General features: G+C 40.2%; 1 protein-coding gene across 2 annotated transcripts in view; it reads left to right on the forward strand.

Moving 5' to 3' along the window:
• MMP17 (matrix metallopeptidase 17) overlaps positions 1–19,731 on the forward strand; it is a 156,453-nt gene that overhangs the window by 108,065 nt on the left and 28,657 nt on the right. For both annotated transcript variants that reach the window (XM_066603422.1, XM_066603423.1), the window contains exons 2-3: positions 8,719–8,851; positions 15,433–15,562. In XM_066603422.1, coding sequence (XP_066459519.1) covers positions 8,719–8,851; positions 15,433–15,562 — 263 coding nt within the window. The remainder of the gene's footprint in view (positions 1–8,718; positions 8,852–15,432; positions 15,563–19,731) is intronic.

Raw genomic sequence — 19,731 nt, forward strand, 5'->3', positions numbered from 1 at the left:
ATGGCTATTACAATGATTTGAAGAAATGTTTCAAATGGACATAACATTATGCTGAACATGGATTTAGTCAGGTCTAGATTGCAAAGCGACTGGGTAGAAATAGGCAGCCTGAATGGTTCATTAGATTCTTACCTGTCATCAAATGCAATGTTCCTGTGATATGCATTCACAATCGGTTGTACATCTGTCCCTTTACCAGAGTGCTTTGAAGCAAACCTACTATGCAAATGTAAAAAGCATTGTGATGTATAATACTTAGCATTTAGCTTGTCCTTGGAACAAGCTGCACATAAAATAACCTGTTTTGAATTATTTTCTAACCATGTATTTTCTGCTTATTCATCACTACGTTACTACACAAGTAAGCTTCTTGACATCCATTAGCCATTATGCATGCTTTATATTGTTCTTTACCGTGCCTAAATGTGTTATATGAGAAGTAGATAACGTGTTGGAAATCATGTACTATAACTTACAGTTATCTTTAGGCCTGTTTTACACGGGCGACATGATATCGCCATGAGAAAATCACAGCGATATTGCATTGGTGGTCCCCGCGATATCGCTGCATTTTCTCACGGCGATGTCACAATTTTGTGGCGCTACAACTTCATGTAACTTTGTAGCACCTCGTGTGAGGATTTTCGGGGTGGGGGGTGGGGGGGATGAAAAAAAAGGCCCTACCTTGAAAATAAGCCCATCGTGCAGAAATAAAAATTATACATCACCTAAGAAGCACTGTCCGGCTCCACTGCATCCTCTCCCTGATCCCTGGCGGTTGTCTTTGGCATCTCTTCTGGCCGGGGATTGGAAACTCCCTGCCTCCAGGAAGCACTGCCTCTGATTGGCTGAGCTATTCATTGAATGACTGTGATTGGTTGATCAAGCACTGGCACTGATTGGCTGAGCACGCAATGCTCAGCCAATGAGAGGCAGTGCTTCCTGGAGGCGGGAATTTTACAATCCCTGGGCCAGAAGAGATGCTGAGGACAATTGCCAGGGACCAGGAGAAGATGCAGCGGAGTTGGACAGCGCTTCTTAGGTGATGTATGTGGGGGTTTTCTTTTTTCTTATGCCGCTAGGGCTTATTTTAGGGCTTTTACAGTACGAATTCCTACTGTAAAAGTTGCATTGCACCACACAAAAAGCGTGAGAGAGGCTCCATAGGGAAACATGGGCGACAAGACATCGGAATCCACGGGCATATCGTGAAACCCGCAAGGTTTTTGTCTCGCAATGTCGCATGTTACAAAACATCGCAAATGTGAAGGAACCGAAAGGAAAGCATGGGCTTCACCATTCATGCGATTTGTAGCATTGCCACATCGCAAGATTTTGTCGCCCATGTAAAACAGGCCTAATGCTTATATGGTAAAGTCCTAAGGTATATTTCATTCTATCCCATACTTGTAAAAAAAAAAATTCTTCAAGGAGATTTTTTATAGTAGATGTGTGAAAAACTCTCTTGGTACCTAAAGCAAGGATTTGATTCCTATTCCAGCATGATAGCTATTGGATTGACAGTCATTCAGCAGTGAATCAGCCCTGATTGACCCACTGCCATGTATATTTGGTTCTGAGTATAGTGTTTGTGTGTGTAACATCCACTTATGTATGAATGGTGGTGTCATTCAGGAATGTCATCCTTCCCTCAATGTTGCTGCCAACTTTGCCAACCTTTCATTCTTGGTCCTTCACTTGCATCTCATGGTACTTGTGCTTTTTTGTGCATTCATGCAATACTTAGTATAGAACGTCTTGACAGCTACAAGTTAAGGATGATCTGTCAGCAGGTCTCATTCTACTGTTTATTTGATTTTCTTTGTATACTGGGAACCCATTGCCCCATCTATGATGAGATGTAAAGAAACATGGCTCTCCTACATTCTTAAAAGGCCCATCTTAAGCAGTCTCTTCTTTGTCACATGTCTGCAGCAAGAGCTGTCTGATCAGACCAGAGAGATCTTCTCAAGACAAATAGTTTTTTTTCCCCAGGTGTACTGTCTTCTATAGGAATCCTATTTATTAATACCATTGTACAAGTGGCACAAGGAACTGTATGTATAAAGCACTCATATACAGCAAGGGGTCTGCTGACACACAGAGAAATGATCTTAATGACTGGATTTACCTCTTCCTGTTCAGATTTTAGTACACAAAAAAGACTGCTGCACCAAATCTCTGCAGTTATATTGTGCGGTTGTATTTTCCAAGTGGAAGATTTTGCATTATGAAGAATTTTAAAATCCTAGTTACATTTAAGGCAGTCTGTCAGCTGGGCATGCTGTCTAAACCGCAGGCATCATGTTATAGAGCAGGAGGAGCTGAGCGGATTGATATGTAGTTTTATGGACAAAGATTCAGTATAACTTGTATTCACTGCATATCTCTGCTCATTCTGAGCTGAACAGTCCAATGGGCGGACCTATCAGTGATTGACAGCTACCTCTGTATGTACAGTTATTCACAATGGGACCGCCCATTGGACTGATCAGCCCAGAATGAGCAGAGATGATTGAATAAAAGTTATACTGAATCTTTCCTCATAAAACTATATACCAATCTTCTCAGCTCCTCCTGCTATGTAATATGCTGCCTGCAGATTGGACAATATATTTAGGCTGACAGACTCCCTTTAACCCCTTAAAGTCGCAGCTCATTTGGCGATGAGAGCGCAACAATTTTTGGTTTATTTTCATCTCTACTTTTCAAAAGCCATAACTGTTCTGTCAACATGGTCATATAAGGGCTGATTTTTTGCATAGCGAACTATGGTTTTTATTGGTACCATTTTTGGGTGCATAGTCTATATTGTCAAACTTAAAAAAAAAATTGAGAGCAGAGTGAGAAAACACATCAATTCTGTCATTGTTTTAAATTTTTTTTACAGCATTAATCATACAACATAAATGACACCATACATTTTTTCTGGGGGTCAGTATGATTACGGTGATACCAAAAATATTATAATTTTTGTAGGTTTTTCCACTTTTGCACAATTATTTTTATTTACTTATAATTATTTTTACATCACTGCATTCAAAGTCCCATAACCTTTTTATTTTTCCATGGGCCAAGCTCTGTGAGGGCTTGTCTTTTGCTTGAAGAGCTCTAGCTTTTATTTGTACCTTTTTGGGGTACGTTTGGCTTTTTTGATCACTTTTTTGTGTGAGGTAAAACAAACAAAATTAGCATTTCACCTAGGTTTTTTTTAAAAGTTTTTTGCTGTGCATGATAACTAGTGTGTTCAATTTATAGTACAGGTCATTACGGACACAATGATACCAAATATGTGGGGTTTGTCTTGAATGTTTAAATTTTTTTATACAAATAGAGGGAAATGAGCAAAAACATATTTTTTTTGTTATTTTTTCTTTTACACTCTTTATGTCTCTGTAGGGGACCTGAATCATAGCAGCTATGATCACTTTGATAAGGTATTGCAGGACTTCGGTTCTGCAATGCTTTATTGCCTAATCGTGGGCGTCTGATGATGTCACAGAGGGAATCCTCCCTCTGTGAACCCTTTACATGCCGTGATCTACACAGTTCATGGCATGTAGGGGGTTAATAGTTGGGGGTGCTGTCCTAATTTAGCCCTGCTGCTGCAGCGGGAGGCTGGCTATCGGTAACAGTCGACTCCCCCTGCACGATGGCACGTCCTGTTGCGTTAAGTACCCCGAAGCCAGGACGTAAACTTACGCCCTGTGGCGTTAATGAGTTAATCCTTAAATTGGTTGCTAATTCAAAAGCAATCAAAGATGGAACTCAAGGATATAAACACGTAAATAAGATCCAGGGGATTTACAGCAAAACTAACAAATGCCAATGTCCCATTAATTACCCATGATAGTCTAGATCAGTGTTTCCCAACTCCAGTCCTCAGGGCACCCCAACAGGCCATGTTTTCAGGATATCCTACAGTAAGAAGACCTGTGGCAATGTCTGAGGCACCGACAATAATTATATCACCTGTACAACACTGCGGAAATCCTGAAAACATGACCTGTTGGGTAACACTGGTCTATATATCACGACTGTGGCTTTATACCTCCAGTGAAGTCTTTGCAATGAAAGGGGTTGTATGAGTTACCCCACCCCCTACCCCCATACAGTACACTGATATACAGAATGTAAGCACTGTATATAGCATGAGCTGGTGCAATGCCCTTGGTTTATATTTTTTGGAATGAGCATTCAGCATTTATCTTCATTTTGACAATAAAGCCGAAGAGCAACGACAGAAAGTTCTCAAAATAAATCATTTTGAATCGTAAGAATCTGTGGTTGAGTCAGTAGAAGGACAGACACAAGTGAATAAAGAGAACAGCATATTTTATGCTAGATGAAAGATTATTCAGAAGCTTTCTGTAATACAAATTTATGGTAAATTTATTATGGGAAGGAAAAGAATCAAAGAACCTCTGGGGATTGCAGAATCCCCCATGTCAGTTGGACAAAAATAAAACGGAGATTTGCTGTCTAATAGCAATGACATGAAATTTTCATCCATATGGTTATCAGTCAATGTAGAGCATCAATAAGCTGGTATTAAATAGTAGACATCTGCAGTGTAGCCTGCGTACCAACATTTTACTTAATCCCATTCCGCCATTAACGTCGCGGCTATCTTACACATCCATTGGCAGTTCTTCCTTTATCTCTATGGCTTGGATCATGTCTGTCATCTCTTTGCGCCCATGCTGCTGCTTGTCTCTTCCTCTGATCAGGCTTCCCAGCATCTCCATTTCCCTTTCAATGTCCTCCTCCAGTTATCAGCACAATATGCTGATTTACCTCATCATATAGCTTGATGATGTTTCTCCCTTTTCCACACATTCTCTTTTCTACTGTGCTATTGATTTTAATCCATATAAAATCACAGGACCGGTAATACCTGATTCTTTTTCTGGATCTCCACCACCACCTTCTGTTCATCCTTTCTGACAACAGGTTCTCCTTAAAGCTGGCAAAAATTGTATATAGTCCCATATGCGATTTTCAGAATGCAGACAGAGTAGAATAATAAAAGTGCATATTAAAGTCGTATAATAGCCCACCATGTCACATTAACATGCAATTTAATTATTTCCTAAGGGAAATCACAGTTAAAGATTATTGCTTATACTATTTTGGTTTCGTTTCCAAGAACAAACTTTTTTAAAAGGCAAGTTGGCAGGAAAGTAGCGCAACTGGTGCTACCGGGCAGACAACCATGAGTAAAACAAGAGGTAGGCAACTGCCTAGGGCGCCATTGATGGGGGCGCTACTAAAGCAAATCTGTAATCAAATTTTGCTGCCCTGTAGGTATGGGGACTGATGTAGTTTTCTATTTTCCAAACCGTCACAAAAGATTTTGTACTGCTTTGTCTAATAGAAGAGATCCGGTGTATTCATGAAGAGAACTCTACCCTCTCCGCCCTACTAGCAGTGATTGATGGACTGCTGTATATGGAGATACACAACAGTCACCCATCAATCCCCACTAAGAGGGGCAAGGGGAGGTAGAGCGGAAGGTTCTCCTCATGAACACACAGGACTCAAAAGCTATGCATGCAGTGTATTCTTTCCTATTAGCCATAGGGCACAATATTTTTTGCACTATTTTGGCTAGTAAGAGAGCTGACCTGTTCCCATACTATGCTGCTCTTACATAGGGTAACATAGTTTGATGACAGATCTATTTTAATGGATTTTATAACGAAAAAAATAATGCTCTACCATTAAAAGGTGTCCTTGTATGGCTGATAGGATGCTGTGTCCCACCAGGTGATGGCGCTGTAATGTCAGGGATCTGATGAGTGCATTCTTACCACAATAATAACACCACATTGGTGGAGAATACAGCAGCAGTGCCAAACTAATTTACTTTAGAGGATCCAAAAGGGATTACGCACTTGATGTTTGCTCATTATTATTCAGTCTGGTGAATGTTTTTGTAAAGCATTGAATGTTACTCATTGGACATTACTGAATAAGCCCATTACTTATATATATTGAGAGTCTGATATGCAGATCAACAGTTCCTGTAAAGCCATACTTAACAGACTGTACATAAATCTTGCTTACAGCCTTTTAGACAGCCTGATCATCAGTCAAGATTGTTTCCTATGACCGTTAGTTTGCCCAATTATCGGAGGATGTGAAGTTGCCGCCAATGAGCGGACAAAGAAGCAAACACACCTTAGTGGAGTGATGGCATCTTTCAGGCAGCACTAAAAATCATCATTGTTGGCAATACAACTTCCTGTGCAAAAAAGGGACGTGCCGCGAACAATGAAACGCTATAGGGTACAAATGATCGTATGCCTGAGGCCAAGTAAACAAGCGCCAATCTTGCTGACTGGCACTCCTCATCAAGTCCATATCTATAATGGAAAAGGACTCTTAGTTTTGCATCTCACTAATTATTAGTTTGTGTTATTTACTGCATTGCTTACATATTTTCTGTAAGTCAGCATATTGGGGCATATGTATTAACTAATGTACACCAGTTTTCTGGCATACAAAAGTCATAAATGTATGAAAATACGGAAGAGATATTGATGTGCAATTTAAAAAAAAAAAATCCATTCCCTTTTTCCCACATTCTGTTTTTGTTCTAAGTTGTCCTTTTTTCATTATTATTTATTCTATTTTTTTGGAAAAGTATGTAAATACTTTTTAATGCTCTCATGATGTGGCACAAATACACATGATAAAAAACTGAATAAATATGTACCTGTGAATCCTGGAACCACTGAACATGCATTTTTTTAATTCAATTGATGCATAAAGAAATGTGAATATTAGAAAGGGAATTGTGATAAAACTTTTTAAAGAGGTTCTCCACTTCTGAACTATTGGTAACTTATCCTCAGGATAGGTTATCAATAGCTGATTAGCAGGAGTCCTCTGCCCAGGACCACACTGATCAGCTGTCCACCAGGGCTTCTGCACTAGTGAACAGGGCTGCTGTGGGCCCAAAGCACACAGCTACATACTATCAGCAGTGGCCCGGAATAGTACTGCAGGCACTGTTCTAATTTAGCTATTGATGACCTATACTGAGGACAGGTCAACAATAATTTAGGTCAGATTTTGCTCCCGAGACCTGTAGTTCTATGGGTTTCCAGGGGCGCACTTCCACAGGTGTAGGATGTTTGAGCTGGCTGGGTGTGGAATTTTTCAGCCAGCCAATCACCACCGGTCTGCAGCACATAAATACCAGCCCTTCTGGCTAGATGGTGCTGGTGTTCTCATGTCCCACATGTTTGCATTCATGCGTGTTTTTCTGTAGGTGTGAACAGCAACGTATTCTGTGTGTCTGTGCAGGTGGCTGGACATAAGGTGAACTGTCCTGTTCCAGGTGGTATGCATTCCCTTGTGTATTGGTGTAAACTGTGTCTTATTCTGCTTGGATCATTTTCCATCTAGGGTGAGCCAAGTCTTTAGGTTCCAGTGTGGGGCCAACCCTATTGGGACGATCACCCTGCTTGCAGGCAGGACTCATGGGGTAGTTGTCTTTTTACTGTAGGGACCCACGAGACAACGAAGATCCTTGTCGCAAACTCGTGGGCTTAGGTATATTGGCCAAAAAAACCAACCAATATCTCACACTATAGTAATTCCATCTGTTTATGTGTGCAGGTATGTTAGCTGAGTGTTTTGGGTGTTTGTCAGTCATTGTGTCATGTCTGCTTGCAAATTCTGTTTGCAGTTCTCTAGTTCATGTATGAGGGAGATGTGACAGTTTAGAAGTGGACAATCCCTTTAAATGTATTATCAACATATTCTTTCAATGAAAACAATGCAATTCATGCTGATCAATAATACACCACGGTGAATGAGTTATTCTGTTCCACATTAGCAAATCCATTGGAAAGCACATATAATCTAGAATATTCTGATATTCGGCTAACCCCTGGCCATATTTAATGATTAAACTATTAAGGAATCATTTTTCATGCAAGCTCTATTATTTCATTTAGTGATTTCCCCAGCTTCAATAGCTCTCTTCAAAATCCTGTCAGTAAAATTAGGTTGGTGCCTAGAATGTCACAATATCATCTCTATCAGTGGCATGATAAAGGCTTTGTGGCCTTTTACAGCAGCAAAATGATATTGGTCTCAAGCCTTCTTAGGATAAAAAAATGATATGTATGAGGAATAAGTTGGCGCTATACAAATAAAAATTATATATAATTCCTTATGTTAAAAGGAATTAAATACATATTAAGGCGGAGCAGACTCCTAATTTAATTTCCATGGACTGCCTTTCTTGGTGCCATTAGTAGAATCCAGGTGCCATTTCTGTGCTTTGGGTCCTGTATTCTACCCTTAAAGACAGGAAAAGGCTAATGGCATCACAGCAGCCTCTTCCATCTCTCCATTAATATATTACAGGCACCATAAACAATACCTAATTCTGTTAACTCTGCTTGGAAGAGCCACTGGAAGGGAATTTGATTTTCCAGTGTCTGCTCTTCCCTTTTACTCAAATTGCTCCATTTCTAGAGGGAATGATCAGTTAATAGACATAGAAGAGAAAAGCTGCAAATGCAATTTGCTAATTATGAATTTTTGAGGGTGACTCTTAACTCTGCAGGGTCTCCTAACTAGACACATACATCCTGTGTACAATATACAGAATGTAGAAGTATATCTTTTTCAGATACTTCCAATACTTATGAATGTGATACCTTATAATGATTTCTTTCTGTTTTCCATTTTTTATAGGATTGGTTAACTAGGTTTGGCTATCTGCCTCCACCCGATCCAGTGACAGGACAGTTGCAGACACAGGAGGAGTTATCCAAAGCAATCAAGGCGATGCAGGAGTTTGGTGGGCTAAAGCCTACTGGAATACTAGGTGAGACTGGTTTCTCCAAACATTAGTCCGTTGATTATATCCAGTATTACATGTATATGTACAAACACACAGGGTAATTCAAAGGTTTCCATGCATAGAGAACTACCAGGAAAGTCAGAAATTGTGTTCTGTATGATTGATACTTGTTTGAAATACGTTAATCCCTCCCACTCTTTGACAACATGCGTTAACACATTTGGTGTTATGCATTTAATCGTCCTGTGAGTCCATTCTTTATTCTTTGAAGTGATTTATTTGTCTTTTAGTGTTACACCATGGCCTTAAAATGAGGGTTCCTTCAAACCTGCATTTGCTATTTTCATTTAAATTCCATCTGGCTGTTGCATTTTTGGAGCAGAAAAAGGGAATTCAAATAGAAATAAGTGTTTTGTTTTTTTGTCCCCAATGATTTCAATGGGATTTCAAAAAAATAATTCTCTCCATTTGATTCTGCTCCATTTTTTTAAATGGAACAAATACTGCTGCAGACTGTGCTATTTGTTCCATTTAAAAAATGAACCATAATGGAAAGGAATCAAACAAAAAGCATTCAATTTTTTGAATGCCTATTTGCATTTGAATTCCCTTTCTCAGCTCCAAAAACAGAACAGCCAAATGAAAATCAAACACAAATGGCAAAAGCAGTTGTGAGCAAGCACTTACCTGCAAGAAAAAAATCGGAAGAACTTAAAGGGCTTTTCTGGAACCTGCCCTCAAGATAGGTTGCCAATAGTTGAACCACCGCTCAGGATTCTTGCCGAGCCACATGTTTGTTGCGTCAGCTGGAACTGTGCCCACAATACCAATCTCTGCTGCTGCAATGTGGGCAGAGCTCTCTGCTTCTGGCTCAGTCCACACTGACAGAGGACCAGTCAAACAACTGATTGATGGGAATCCCAAATGGCGGAACCCTGATCACCGAGCAGCACAGAGTTGGAACAAGTAGTACATGCGGCTGCAACAATTTCATATCATGAGGAAAGGTTATCTATAGTAAAGTCCAGGAAAAACCCCATAAAGGTTACTCCATGAGACCATGAGAACCCAAAAGCTATGAAGCCCACTATAACTACTACTACTACTACTGTATGAAGACTTCACAATCATTCCCTTACTTAATGACGTGAGTGAAAGCACTCTTGGGAGACCCTAATGGAGATTTCACATGAAACAGAATTACGCCCCAAAACGCAGCCAAATCCTCAGCTGCGGAATGCTACACCCAAATCTGCAGGTCTACCTATGGATTTTAATGAGGAATTGCTGGCAGGTTTGAGCTATTTTCAACTCCACATCCAAATCCGCAGGTAGCTTGCAGATTTTTGTGCGGCATTTACCACTGGGGCATTGTGCGGACTTTTCCGTCCCGTATAACAGGTCCCTTAGGGTTTATTCAGATAGTGCAGCCAAGTTTTGTTTTTTATCATAATTACTGTTAAATGTCATCAACATGCTGTGGTTTTGATGCAGTTTTACAAAGCACAGCATTTTGGTGTGGTTTCACATTAATTGCAATAAAAAAATGACTATACTGTCTGAATAAACCCTAAAGGAAACCACTGTGCTACTCCTTTCTTCTTCAGTATAATCAGAGCTAACTAATAACTGCACAAGTCTTAATTGGGAGTAAAAATTCAGGAATTAAAAAGTAATTAACTCTTGAATATTCACTATGTGGATGAGAATAACGTCTGTAGTGACTTTATTCCTGGCAGTCTTGTCTCTGTATATGTAATAATTAATCTGGGAATGATTTACAACCTTATTAAGATCCCCTCCCAGAAATTAATGTAGAAAATGAACACATAATTTAAAGTTTAAGCAAGCAACCATGTATCCACTTATGAAGAGATGAGCTTCAAAATATTCTCAGATGCTGTGCTTGATGTTTAGCAATTAAAGTATTTACGTTGTGGGCAATTGATGTGTATGCGGCATGGCAATATCCCTGGCAAACCCAGCAGGTCCACAACCTTTGGTATCTTACATCCTACTCAGTGTCTGCCACCATGGACAGCCTGTAACACCTAGGAATAATATACACTAGTGATCACACTTTGTAGTGATAAAGGTTATAGCAAAACAACCAAGCAGACCAACAATGTAACAGACGGCCAATTCATCTGCTAGTATTCAACATTTCCCAGTGTGCAGGATGAGGTTCTGATAATCTTAGTAAAAAAATAAAATCACATATTGAATAATATAACTTATCCTTATATAGTGACAATAAATTTTACAGCACTTTATTGTTGGGTAAGTAACAAGTAAAATGACAAGCAATCAAAACAAATGGCCAAAAAATAAGACAATAGAAAAGAAATCCTTGCCCATAAGACCTTAAGGCCCTTTTACACACAAAGGTCACTCAAAATTTCCTCAAAAGCCATCTTTTGAGCGATAATTGTTGTGTGTAAATGTGCGCCCATTGTGCACTTACTGTGCACTTTTCGTCCATCGCTGACTTCAGGTCTGCATGAAATCCTTGTCCTTCAGGACGATAAGATAAGATAGACCGCACACTGTGTTCTCCGCAGCAGCACCGATAACAGCTGATAACATTCTTTAACAGCTGATAACAGCCACTACTGCCCCACTAGAAAACAATAGCAATGTATTTAGAGAACAGACCACCCGCTGTTCTCTAAATACATGCAATGAAGTACTAAAGGGCTGATTTCGCCCATTGGTATGCATGCAAAATGATTGCTCAAAACTGTTAGTTTCTGCCGAATTTTGAATGATTATCTGTGTGTGTAAATGTATATGCAAGCAGCTGGATTGTTCTCAGTGCTTTCAGCTGGTGTCCCACTGAGAACTGCCAGTGGTATACCAGCTGAAAGAATGCTAATAGCAACGCCAGCTGAGCTATCAGCATGCGGTGCTGATTAGGCTCATCACTTATTTCTAGCTGGCTAGAAATGAGCGATGAACAAACAGTGTACGATGGCCACGTGTTTACACACAACTATTATCACTATAACAGCCAAACAACTAAGCAAATTGGCGATTTTTTTGCATAAAATTACAGTACAGGGATTATCTGGCCAGCAAGATTGCATTGTCTTCTCATGGCATAAGTAAACAATGTACTCATTATGTATGCAAGGCAAACACAATGAGTTCATTGTTTACTCCCCACAAGTCTGCAAGCCACTCAAAAGACTAAAGCCAGCTAAAAAAAGCCATGAATAACAAGTGAACGAATAGTGCACGTCTGCCCGCATTTACATGTAACGATTATCACGCAAAGTTGTTCGTTTAAATGAATTTTGAGCGATAATCGTTGTGTAAAAGTGCCTTAAGTTGCAAGTGTCATCGGCGCTCATATAATATTGCTGCTAGACCTGTTTCACATGGCAGTATTTTGCATCAGTATTTGTAAGTAAAAATCATGAATGAATCAAAAATGCTGAAGAGGTGCAAAACTTTCCATTATACTTTTTCTCAGTTTATGTTCCACTTTAAACACCTGACCAATGTACAAAAGCTGGACAGCTAAACCAATGAAAAACTTAACAGAAATAGCATGAAGCCATTTTCAGGACTTTCCTTATAAGTTCTGCCGCTGCAATGTTTCGGACATCAGAGGGTATAAGCCTACATGTAACGATGACATACAGTACCTCAAAAGATATTTCCTTTTGTTAAATACTTCGTAGGAGGATTAAGCAGCAGCTGTTCCACAGGGTTCCCCTTCTGCGAAATCCTCTTCAGAGAGAAACGCTCTAAAATATTAATTACTAATTTACAATTGTGTGGTTGCTCCTCTTTGATGTCTGTTGGAAAATACAGCAGCTGACTGACTCCCATTGCCATCTTTAAACATAGTGTCAGACAGTACAGCACCATTTTTTAATATCTCTCAGTCTATCTAAAGTAGACCACATTGAAGAAAGGGCCGGCGTCTTTTTAGAGGAAGGCTTTTGCATTTATTATATGCTTAAACAGAAACTAAGTCTTTTAGGGTGGAAATATTCAGTGAATAGCTGCCTTATAAATTAGAATTATCTCATTTATCTAAATTATCTAACAACGTATTTACGTATTTGGTTTTAGAGCAGACTTTCAGTGCATGGACTCAAAAAGTTGTTGAACCGTGGTGATTCGGTATGTAGCACAATGGCTATAAGTGCGCCGGGCAGAGGTGTAACTTGAAGCTTCTGGGCCCCAATGCCAAACCTGTAAACAGGGCCCTCAACTATAATGCTTTATTCATAGTACTGGGCTCCCTATATGGAGAGGAGAGGCTTTATGGGCTCCCTAAGGCTCCTAGGCCCGGGTGCAACTGCATCTCCTGCATCCCCTATAGTTATGCCCCTGGCACTGGGGTAACATAGAATTTCTTGTTCTGTTTCATCACACAGTTGCCGCATTGAATTAACATTGTGGCAGCAGTCTGTAATTCACTGTCATGATTTAGAACTTTTCTAGTCTCCTGGCATGTACAGGTGATTTGACTGCTGTCCTAATTCTATACTTTTTAAATGAAATCTGCAAGTTCTGCTTAACTTAAATCAAGATGCCGTACTGTATATGTGATAACCAATGCTATGGTATCAGCTTTTTGTTCTTCATCTGGTGTCACCTATACCACATCACCACCTATAACTGATTTCTTTTAGGTAAAAGGATCTGGTTGTACACATATTAATAGACCATCTATAAATAATTAATGTTTGGGTGGTAGGCTCTGGTCTCACTGATAGCACAGCGCCACCTACTGGTTGTTGTTTGGTTCATAAGATCTGGTGTCACAGACACATCACGACCACCTATAACTCATTATTGTTTGGGCGGTAGGATCTGGTCTCACAAATCACAGGACCACCTATAAATGAATGTAATTTAAAGGGAACCTGCCACCACTGTTTAGCATGGTAAATGAAGTACTGAGCTAGAATCACGAGCTACAGCTGTTTCCAAAACTTATTTAGACATTGCTCTTAATAAACACATTTCTGAATAATCAGTGTTTAAAAATTTCCTATGCTGCTTGTAAATTATGCAGACTGGTCCGATGGGAAGGCTGGACCTCTTCTGGTGGCTGCTGGATTTTCCCATAAGCCTGTCCCTCTCTTCCTCTAAAGAGCACTGTAAAATCTCATGCTTTGTGCCATGATTTAGCTGCGGAAGTCAACTATTCCTTTTATGGGCAGATACGCTGTGTACTAAGTCACGGAGCAAACACAAGGCTTTGCAACGCTGTATGGATGACGCCTAGTACTTCATCCACATTATAGGAGAAGAGAGGTGCAGACTTTTGGGCAAAACCTGCACCTACCATAGACCGTCTACTGAACTGCTCTGTATAATTTACATACAGCACTGGAAACTTTTGCACAATGATTATGTAGGCATGCTTTTATAAAGACACATATCAGAATAAGTTCCAGAAAGACGTTGGTCATCATTATAGACCTATGCTTGGTTGACTTGGACACAAATTGATGACAGGTTCACTTTAAGTGGTATTTCATCCTCACTACACTGAAATACCATTTTCTTACATAAAAAACTGGAAACATGTTGATTTCTCATGTTCATTAGTTTCTAGATTTGTACACATACCCATACATAGTAGTTGACAAGAATAAGAACTGCTATAAGTGCTGCAACATGTTCTTAGTAAGAAGTTACTGCTTTGAGATGCATTGTATATTACAGTGTCAAAGGATTTGTCCCTATAGGCCTAAGAAGTATAAATCTGTCTCTTCTCAGACAATTTATTTAACAGCAAACTCCAAGAGGACGTCTCCTGTAACAATACTCCATAATCAAGAGCTGAATCCTGGCAGACATCACTCTATCAGCCAGGACTGAAGTGTTGAGTGTAGGTGCGAATAGTCTGCCTTAGCTCTTATTCCCTACATCAGTAATAATGTTAAATCTACACTAGGAGGTTCACATCCAACTTTGTCACCAGTACAGGTCTTTTTTCTGTTGCGAATAACTTATTTAGGCTGCTGCTTGGCAAAGAGTGCAGCTAAGAAACTACAGTATTCATTCCATTGATTGCATTAGCATTGTTCATAGGAAGCTGCCATTAAAATGTCAATTTACACACAAAAAACATACAGTTTTGGTGCCAAATATACAATTGTAAATCTTTTAATGTGTTAGAAAAGCACTAGAATTACACGACACCTAAAACAAGCCTTCATTCAAGTATGTAATTCTTCTAGTTACAATATCCCATTCAGCATTGCTGTAATTTATATGTACGGCATGCTGATACAATTCAAAATAACTGTCTTTACAGTTCAAATCCATTGACTGGAAGCTTTTTTACATCAATGACTGATGTTAACAAGCTTTTATTGTTTATAAATCAATAACCTATGTAAAATCAGCCGCTTCTATAATTATTCTAAAAGCATGACTATTTGAATCATTAGCTCTAACCTCATGTAGGAGTCTACAAACCTCATGTAAGAGTCTACAAATCCCACAGGAAGCCCATTCATTTCTTTTAAACTTGAGTGCTGTTCAATAAGTACTCTGTTTAACAAAAGGATTAACAATGAATAATGAAAGACATTCACTTTTACTAAGAGACAGTTTTGTCTTCTGCCATACAGATGAGGCCACCTTGGAATTAATGAAAACCCCTCGCTGTTCTCTACCTGACCTGTCCCAATCAGAGGCTATAAGGAGAAAGCGGAATGTCCAGGCGATGACAAAGTGGAGCAAGAGGAATTTATCTTGGAGGTAAGAGGCACTTTCATTTTTACTGCAGTGAGCAGAACAAGGGTCCCTAAGTCTGAAAGAACTGAATATATTTGTTAGAATTTCTAGATAAGCTCATATGCTAGCCCTATAGGTCGATTTACATACAACGATTATCGCTCAAAATTGGTTCAAACGATGGCATATGGGCGATAATCATTGCGTGTAAACGCTGCCATTGCTCACTCTTCAGCTGAACGATGATGCTAGGGTAAGCTTAAAATCCATCGTTCAGCTGGAGAGAGATAACAGGGATCACACGCTGTGTTCGGTAAGAGAGATGGAGATTACATTGTATTCTGCAGACAGCCCGTGTGAGAACAATGGAGTTGTACGCAGAGCTCAGGCCACATGCTGTGCTCTGCAAACAGCTCTAGGAGGCCTTTTTACACGCAAATGACGTTGATAAAGTGTTAATGGACATTAGTGTCCATTAACATTTTATGCAAAACGGTCGCTAAAACTGTCAAACTTTCAATCATTTGAAAGATTGTCTTTGTGTGTAAATGAGCCTTAATTCAATTTGCCTGAATGGGAACATCATTGCATAGTTGTTGGTAAATAGTCCCAAAGATGATGCTATCACATGGAATAGATTTCATATGTCCAACAATTACAAAATTAAAATAATTGAAGTGTTAATACAAAAGTTGTGCACAACAGTGTCAGGTAATGCTACCTTCCTTACAAACCATTGTTGTAACTTTATCAACTCTCTTGCAGAGCAAATTGTGCTTGCAATAATGCACACAAGAAGTTTTCAAGAATTGCATAAAAACAGATTTAAAAAAAGCAAAAACCGATCCAAAAACCATGAGTTGTTTCTGTTATTGTAGCTCATTCCAGTTCAAATGATTGTAGCTGAGCAACAAAACAGTGGTCTCAAAAGTTACAATATTGTCAGGTTACATGCGTTTGTATACTCAACCACCATTCCATTCAATCTCCTCCTCACTGCAGTTGGGCTCAGAACCTTAATTCTAGTGATCAGTAAGGGTCCAGGGATCCCAGCAGGGGGGCTCCAGCAATAAGTCATTTATTATTTATCCTGTGGATTCATTCATCCATTGTTGCACAACGCCTGCTTTCAAGAGCTTTCAGACTATGAGGAAATAGGGTAACAAAAGGAGTACAAGTGCTTATTCTGTGCAATGGTCCAGCTGTCTTTTATATAAGTAGGGTAGTAAACATAAAGCTGTATAAGCCATCACTAGCCAGTATCTGTGTATATGCGGTGTATTTCGGTGCATACGGTGTGGGGAATACAGTGGGATGAAGAGGGTCAGGTTCTGAGGATGATTGTAGAATTAGACAATTAGATTAAAAAAGTAAAATGGATTAGGAAAGTATGGTAGGCTTCCCTAAAAAGATGGGGTTTTAGGGCATGCTCAAAACTCAAGGTGTTAGAGATTAACCTGATTGTCTGGGGTAGCGCATTCCAGAGAACTGGTGCAGTTCAGGAAAAATCTTGGAGACGGGAGTGGGAGGGTTAGATTATGGAGGGTGGATAGCATAGGTAGGGTGGTACACAAAGAAAATGGAGGAGATGTAGGGTAGTGCAGCATCATGGAAAGTTTTATGGATGAGAGTGGAGAATTTAAAATCTATTCTATAGTGAATGGGCAACCAGGGCAGTCATTGGCACAGGGTAGAAGCATCTGTGTAATGATTGGACAAAAAGATAAGCCTGGCTGCTGCATTCAGGGTGGATTGGAGAGGGAAGAGAGTTTAGAGAGGGAAAGATCAATCAGTAGTGAGTTGCAGTAATGATGCTAAGAAGGGATCAGAGCAACAATAAGAGTTTTTTATGTATTACATAGAGCCGAAGGTGAATTTTGGACATGTTTTTGAGGTACAGTTAACATGAACATGCAAATAATTGAATATAGAGTGCGAAGAAAAGATTGAAATCAAATAGTGATGCTGTCTACGAGTTTCGAACGCCAGTAGGATCAGTAGAGAGTGGTCGCTATTTGATTTAAAAGAATAGAACCCATTGATGTCATTGGGTTCGTTCTCAATAACTATTTTGTTACGCACATTTCGTCCATGCTCAAAAAAATAGGACCTGTTCCATCTTTCTGTGTATTTGCTCAGCAAAGGTCCCCATAAATGTTTATGGAAGATGCGCAAATGCACAATATGCTGCGCCATTGCGTGAACAGAACACATCTGGACCTCATTAGGCTAAATTACCTTTTAAATCAGTGGGGGGGGGTCACGTGCGCATACGAACAGGCCCTGTGTGTGTAAAAACGTACAGTACTACGGTATGTGCAGACACGTGCACAAATCAACCTAGTTCACTATGCAAATACTTTGCACCAAGGCGAGCTTATTTGCGCACATGCTCATCTGAAGCCGTCCTCATTTTTGGGAGGGTTTTTCCCATTTTAATCTGACTGTTGGGGGGCTTAAATGTCTGTCACTTTGGTATACAGTAGGATGCTATGTATGTTACACTACATTTTTCTAGGGAGATGCATAGATAGAAAAATTCTAGGTGTGTGTACTAGGGGGGGGTGTACTAGGGATGTGTGTACTAGGAGGTATATTAGGTGTGTATTAAAGGTGTATACTGGGTGGGTGAGCTAGGGGTGTGTGTGTACTGTGGGGTCTATACTAGGGGTGTGTGTGTACTGTTGGTGTGTTGGGGGATGTACTAAGGGTGTGTGTACTAGGGATGTGTATACTACGGGGTATATTAGGTGTGTACTAGGGGTGTATGTGTACTGGGGGAGTGAGCTAGGGATGTGTGTGTATTGGAGGGTGTATACTAGGGGTGCGTGTGTATTATTGGTGTGTTGGGGGATGTACTAGGGGTGCATTTGTATTTGGGATGTGTGTACTAGGGATATGTACTAGGCGGATTGTACTAGGGGTGTATGTATACTAGTCAGAGTGTACTGGGGTGTTCTAGGGGTGTGTGTGTACTGGGGGGTGTACTATGGGTGTGTGTGTACTATGGTGGTGTACTGGGGGATGTACTAGGGGGGGTGTACAATGGGTGTGTGTTCTAAGGGAGGTGTACTGGGGGTGTACAAGGGGTGTGTGTGTACTAGGGGGTTGTACTAGGGGTCTGTGTGTATTAGGGGAGAGGTGTACTGGGGAAGGGGAGTGTACTAGGGGGTTGTACTACAGGGGTGTACTAGATGTGTGTGTGTGTACTAGGGGAGTGTGTGTATTAGGCGTGTGTAATAGGGGGTTGAAGTATGGGGAGTGTACTAGGTGTCGGTGTGTGTACTGGATGGTGTACTAGGGGTGTGTGTGTACTAGGGGTGTTTGTACTGGGGGGTGTATTAGGGGAGTGTGTGTACTAGGAGGGAGTGTATATTGGGGGGTTGTACTACAGAGAGATGTACTAGTAGTGTGTGTGTGTGTGCACTAGGGGGTATCATGTACAGAGGATGGGAGGCTTCGTTTGTGGAGTGATTTCCGAAACTCTGCATGTTAACCGAAACTCTGCACGTTAACCAGAAAAACAAACATCACTTACCTCCACAATTCTACAGCAATCCGCCTAGGCCTGCACTGCAAACCAATTTGTCCTGTACCAGACAGGAGGAGAGAGAAGAAGGGACGATACCTATCGATCCCGCCTCTGTCCTTGATCACTCCAGCAGTATTACAAGCTTAGAGTCGTTAGAATACAGACTGGTTTGTACCGAGCTTTCTCGGGCTTCTGCACACATGCAAACTGAAAGCTCAAATTATCCACCTAAACCATTCTAATGCACTCCAGAGCTCTACAATACTCATACAGTTACACGCAGCCACCACCAGTTTTGTTATTGGCAAACTGGAACCCGATTTATGAATTATGAACACAATCTTCAGAGTATATGGTTCATTATTAAAACAAACAAGGCTTGAACTGAAATTGCAGATTTATTCTAGAAAAGGTCTAGCAGTGCAATATATGTTCAAAACCTATACAAAAAAACGTTGCTACATGGGAGAATAAGGAATACAGTATGCATACACACTCAGCAATATTTAAAAATAAACAGAAAATAACAAAAAGTTATCAATCTTTGTGTGGAGTCTCACAGAATTACAGGACAGTCCTCACACAAGGTGATCTCAAAGGGGCTGACAATTTGGGGCCTGTGGGGTCCCACATTATAAAGGATCCCTCAGTGCACACCTTC

Source organism: Eleutherodactylus coqui, chromosome 5, assembly GCF_035609145.1.
Source record: "Eleutherodactylus coqui strain aEleCoq1 chromosome 5, aEleCoq1.hap1, whole genome shotgun sequence".
Taxonomy (NCBI): domain Eukaryota; kingdom Metazoa; phylum Chordata; class Amphibia; order Anura; family Eleutherodactylidae; genus Eleutherodactylus; species Eleutherodactylus coqui.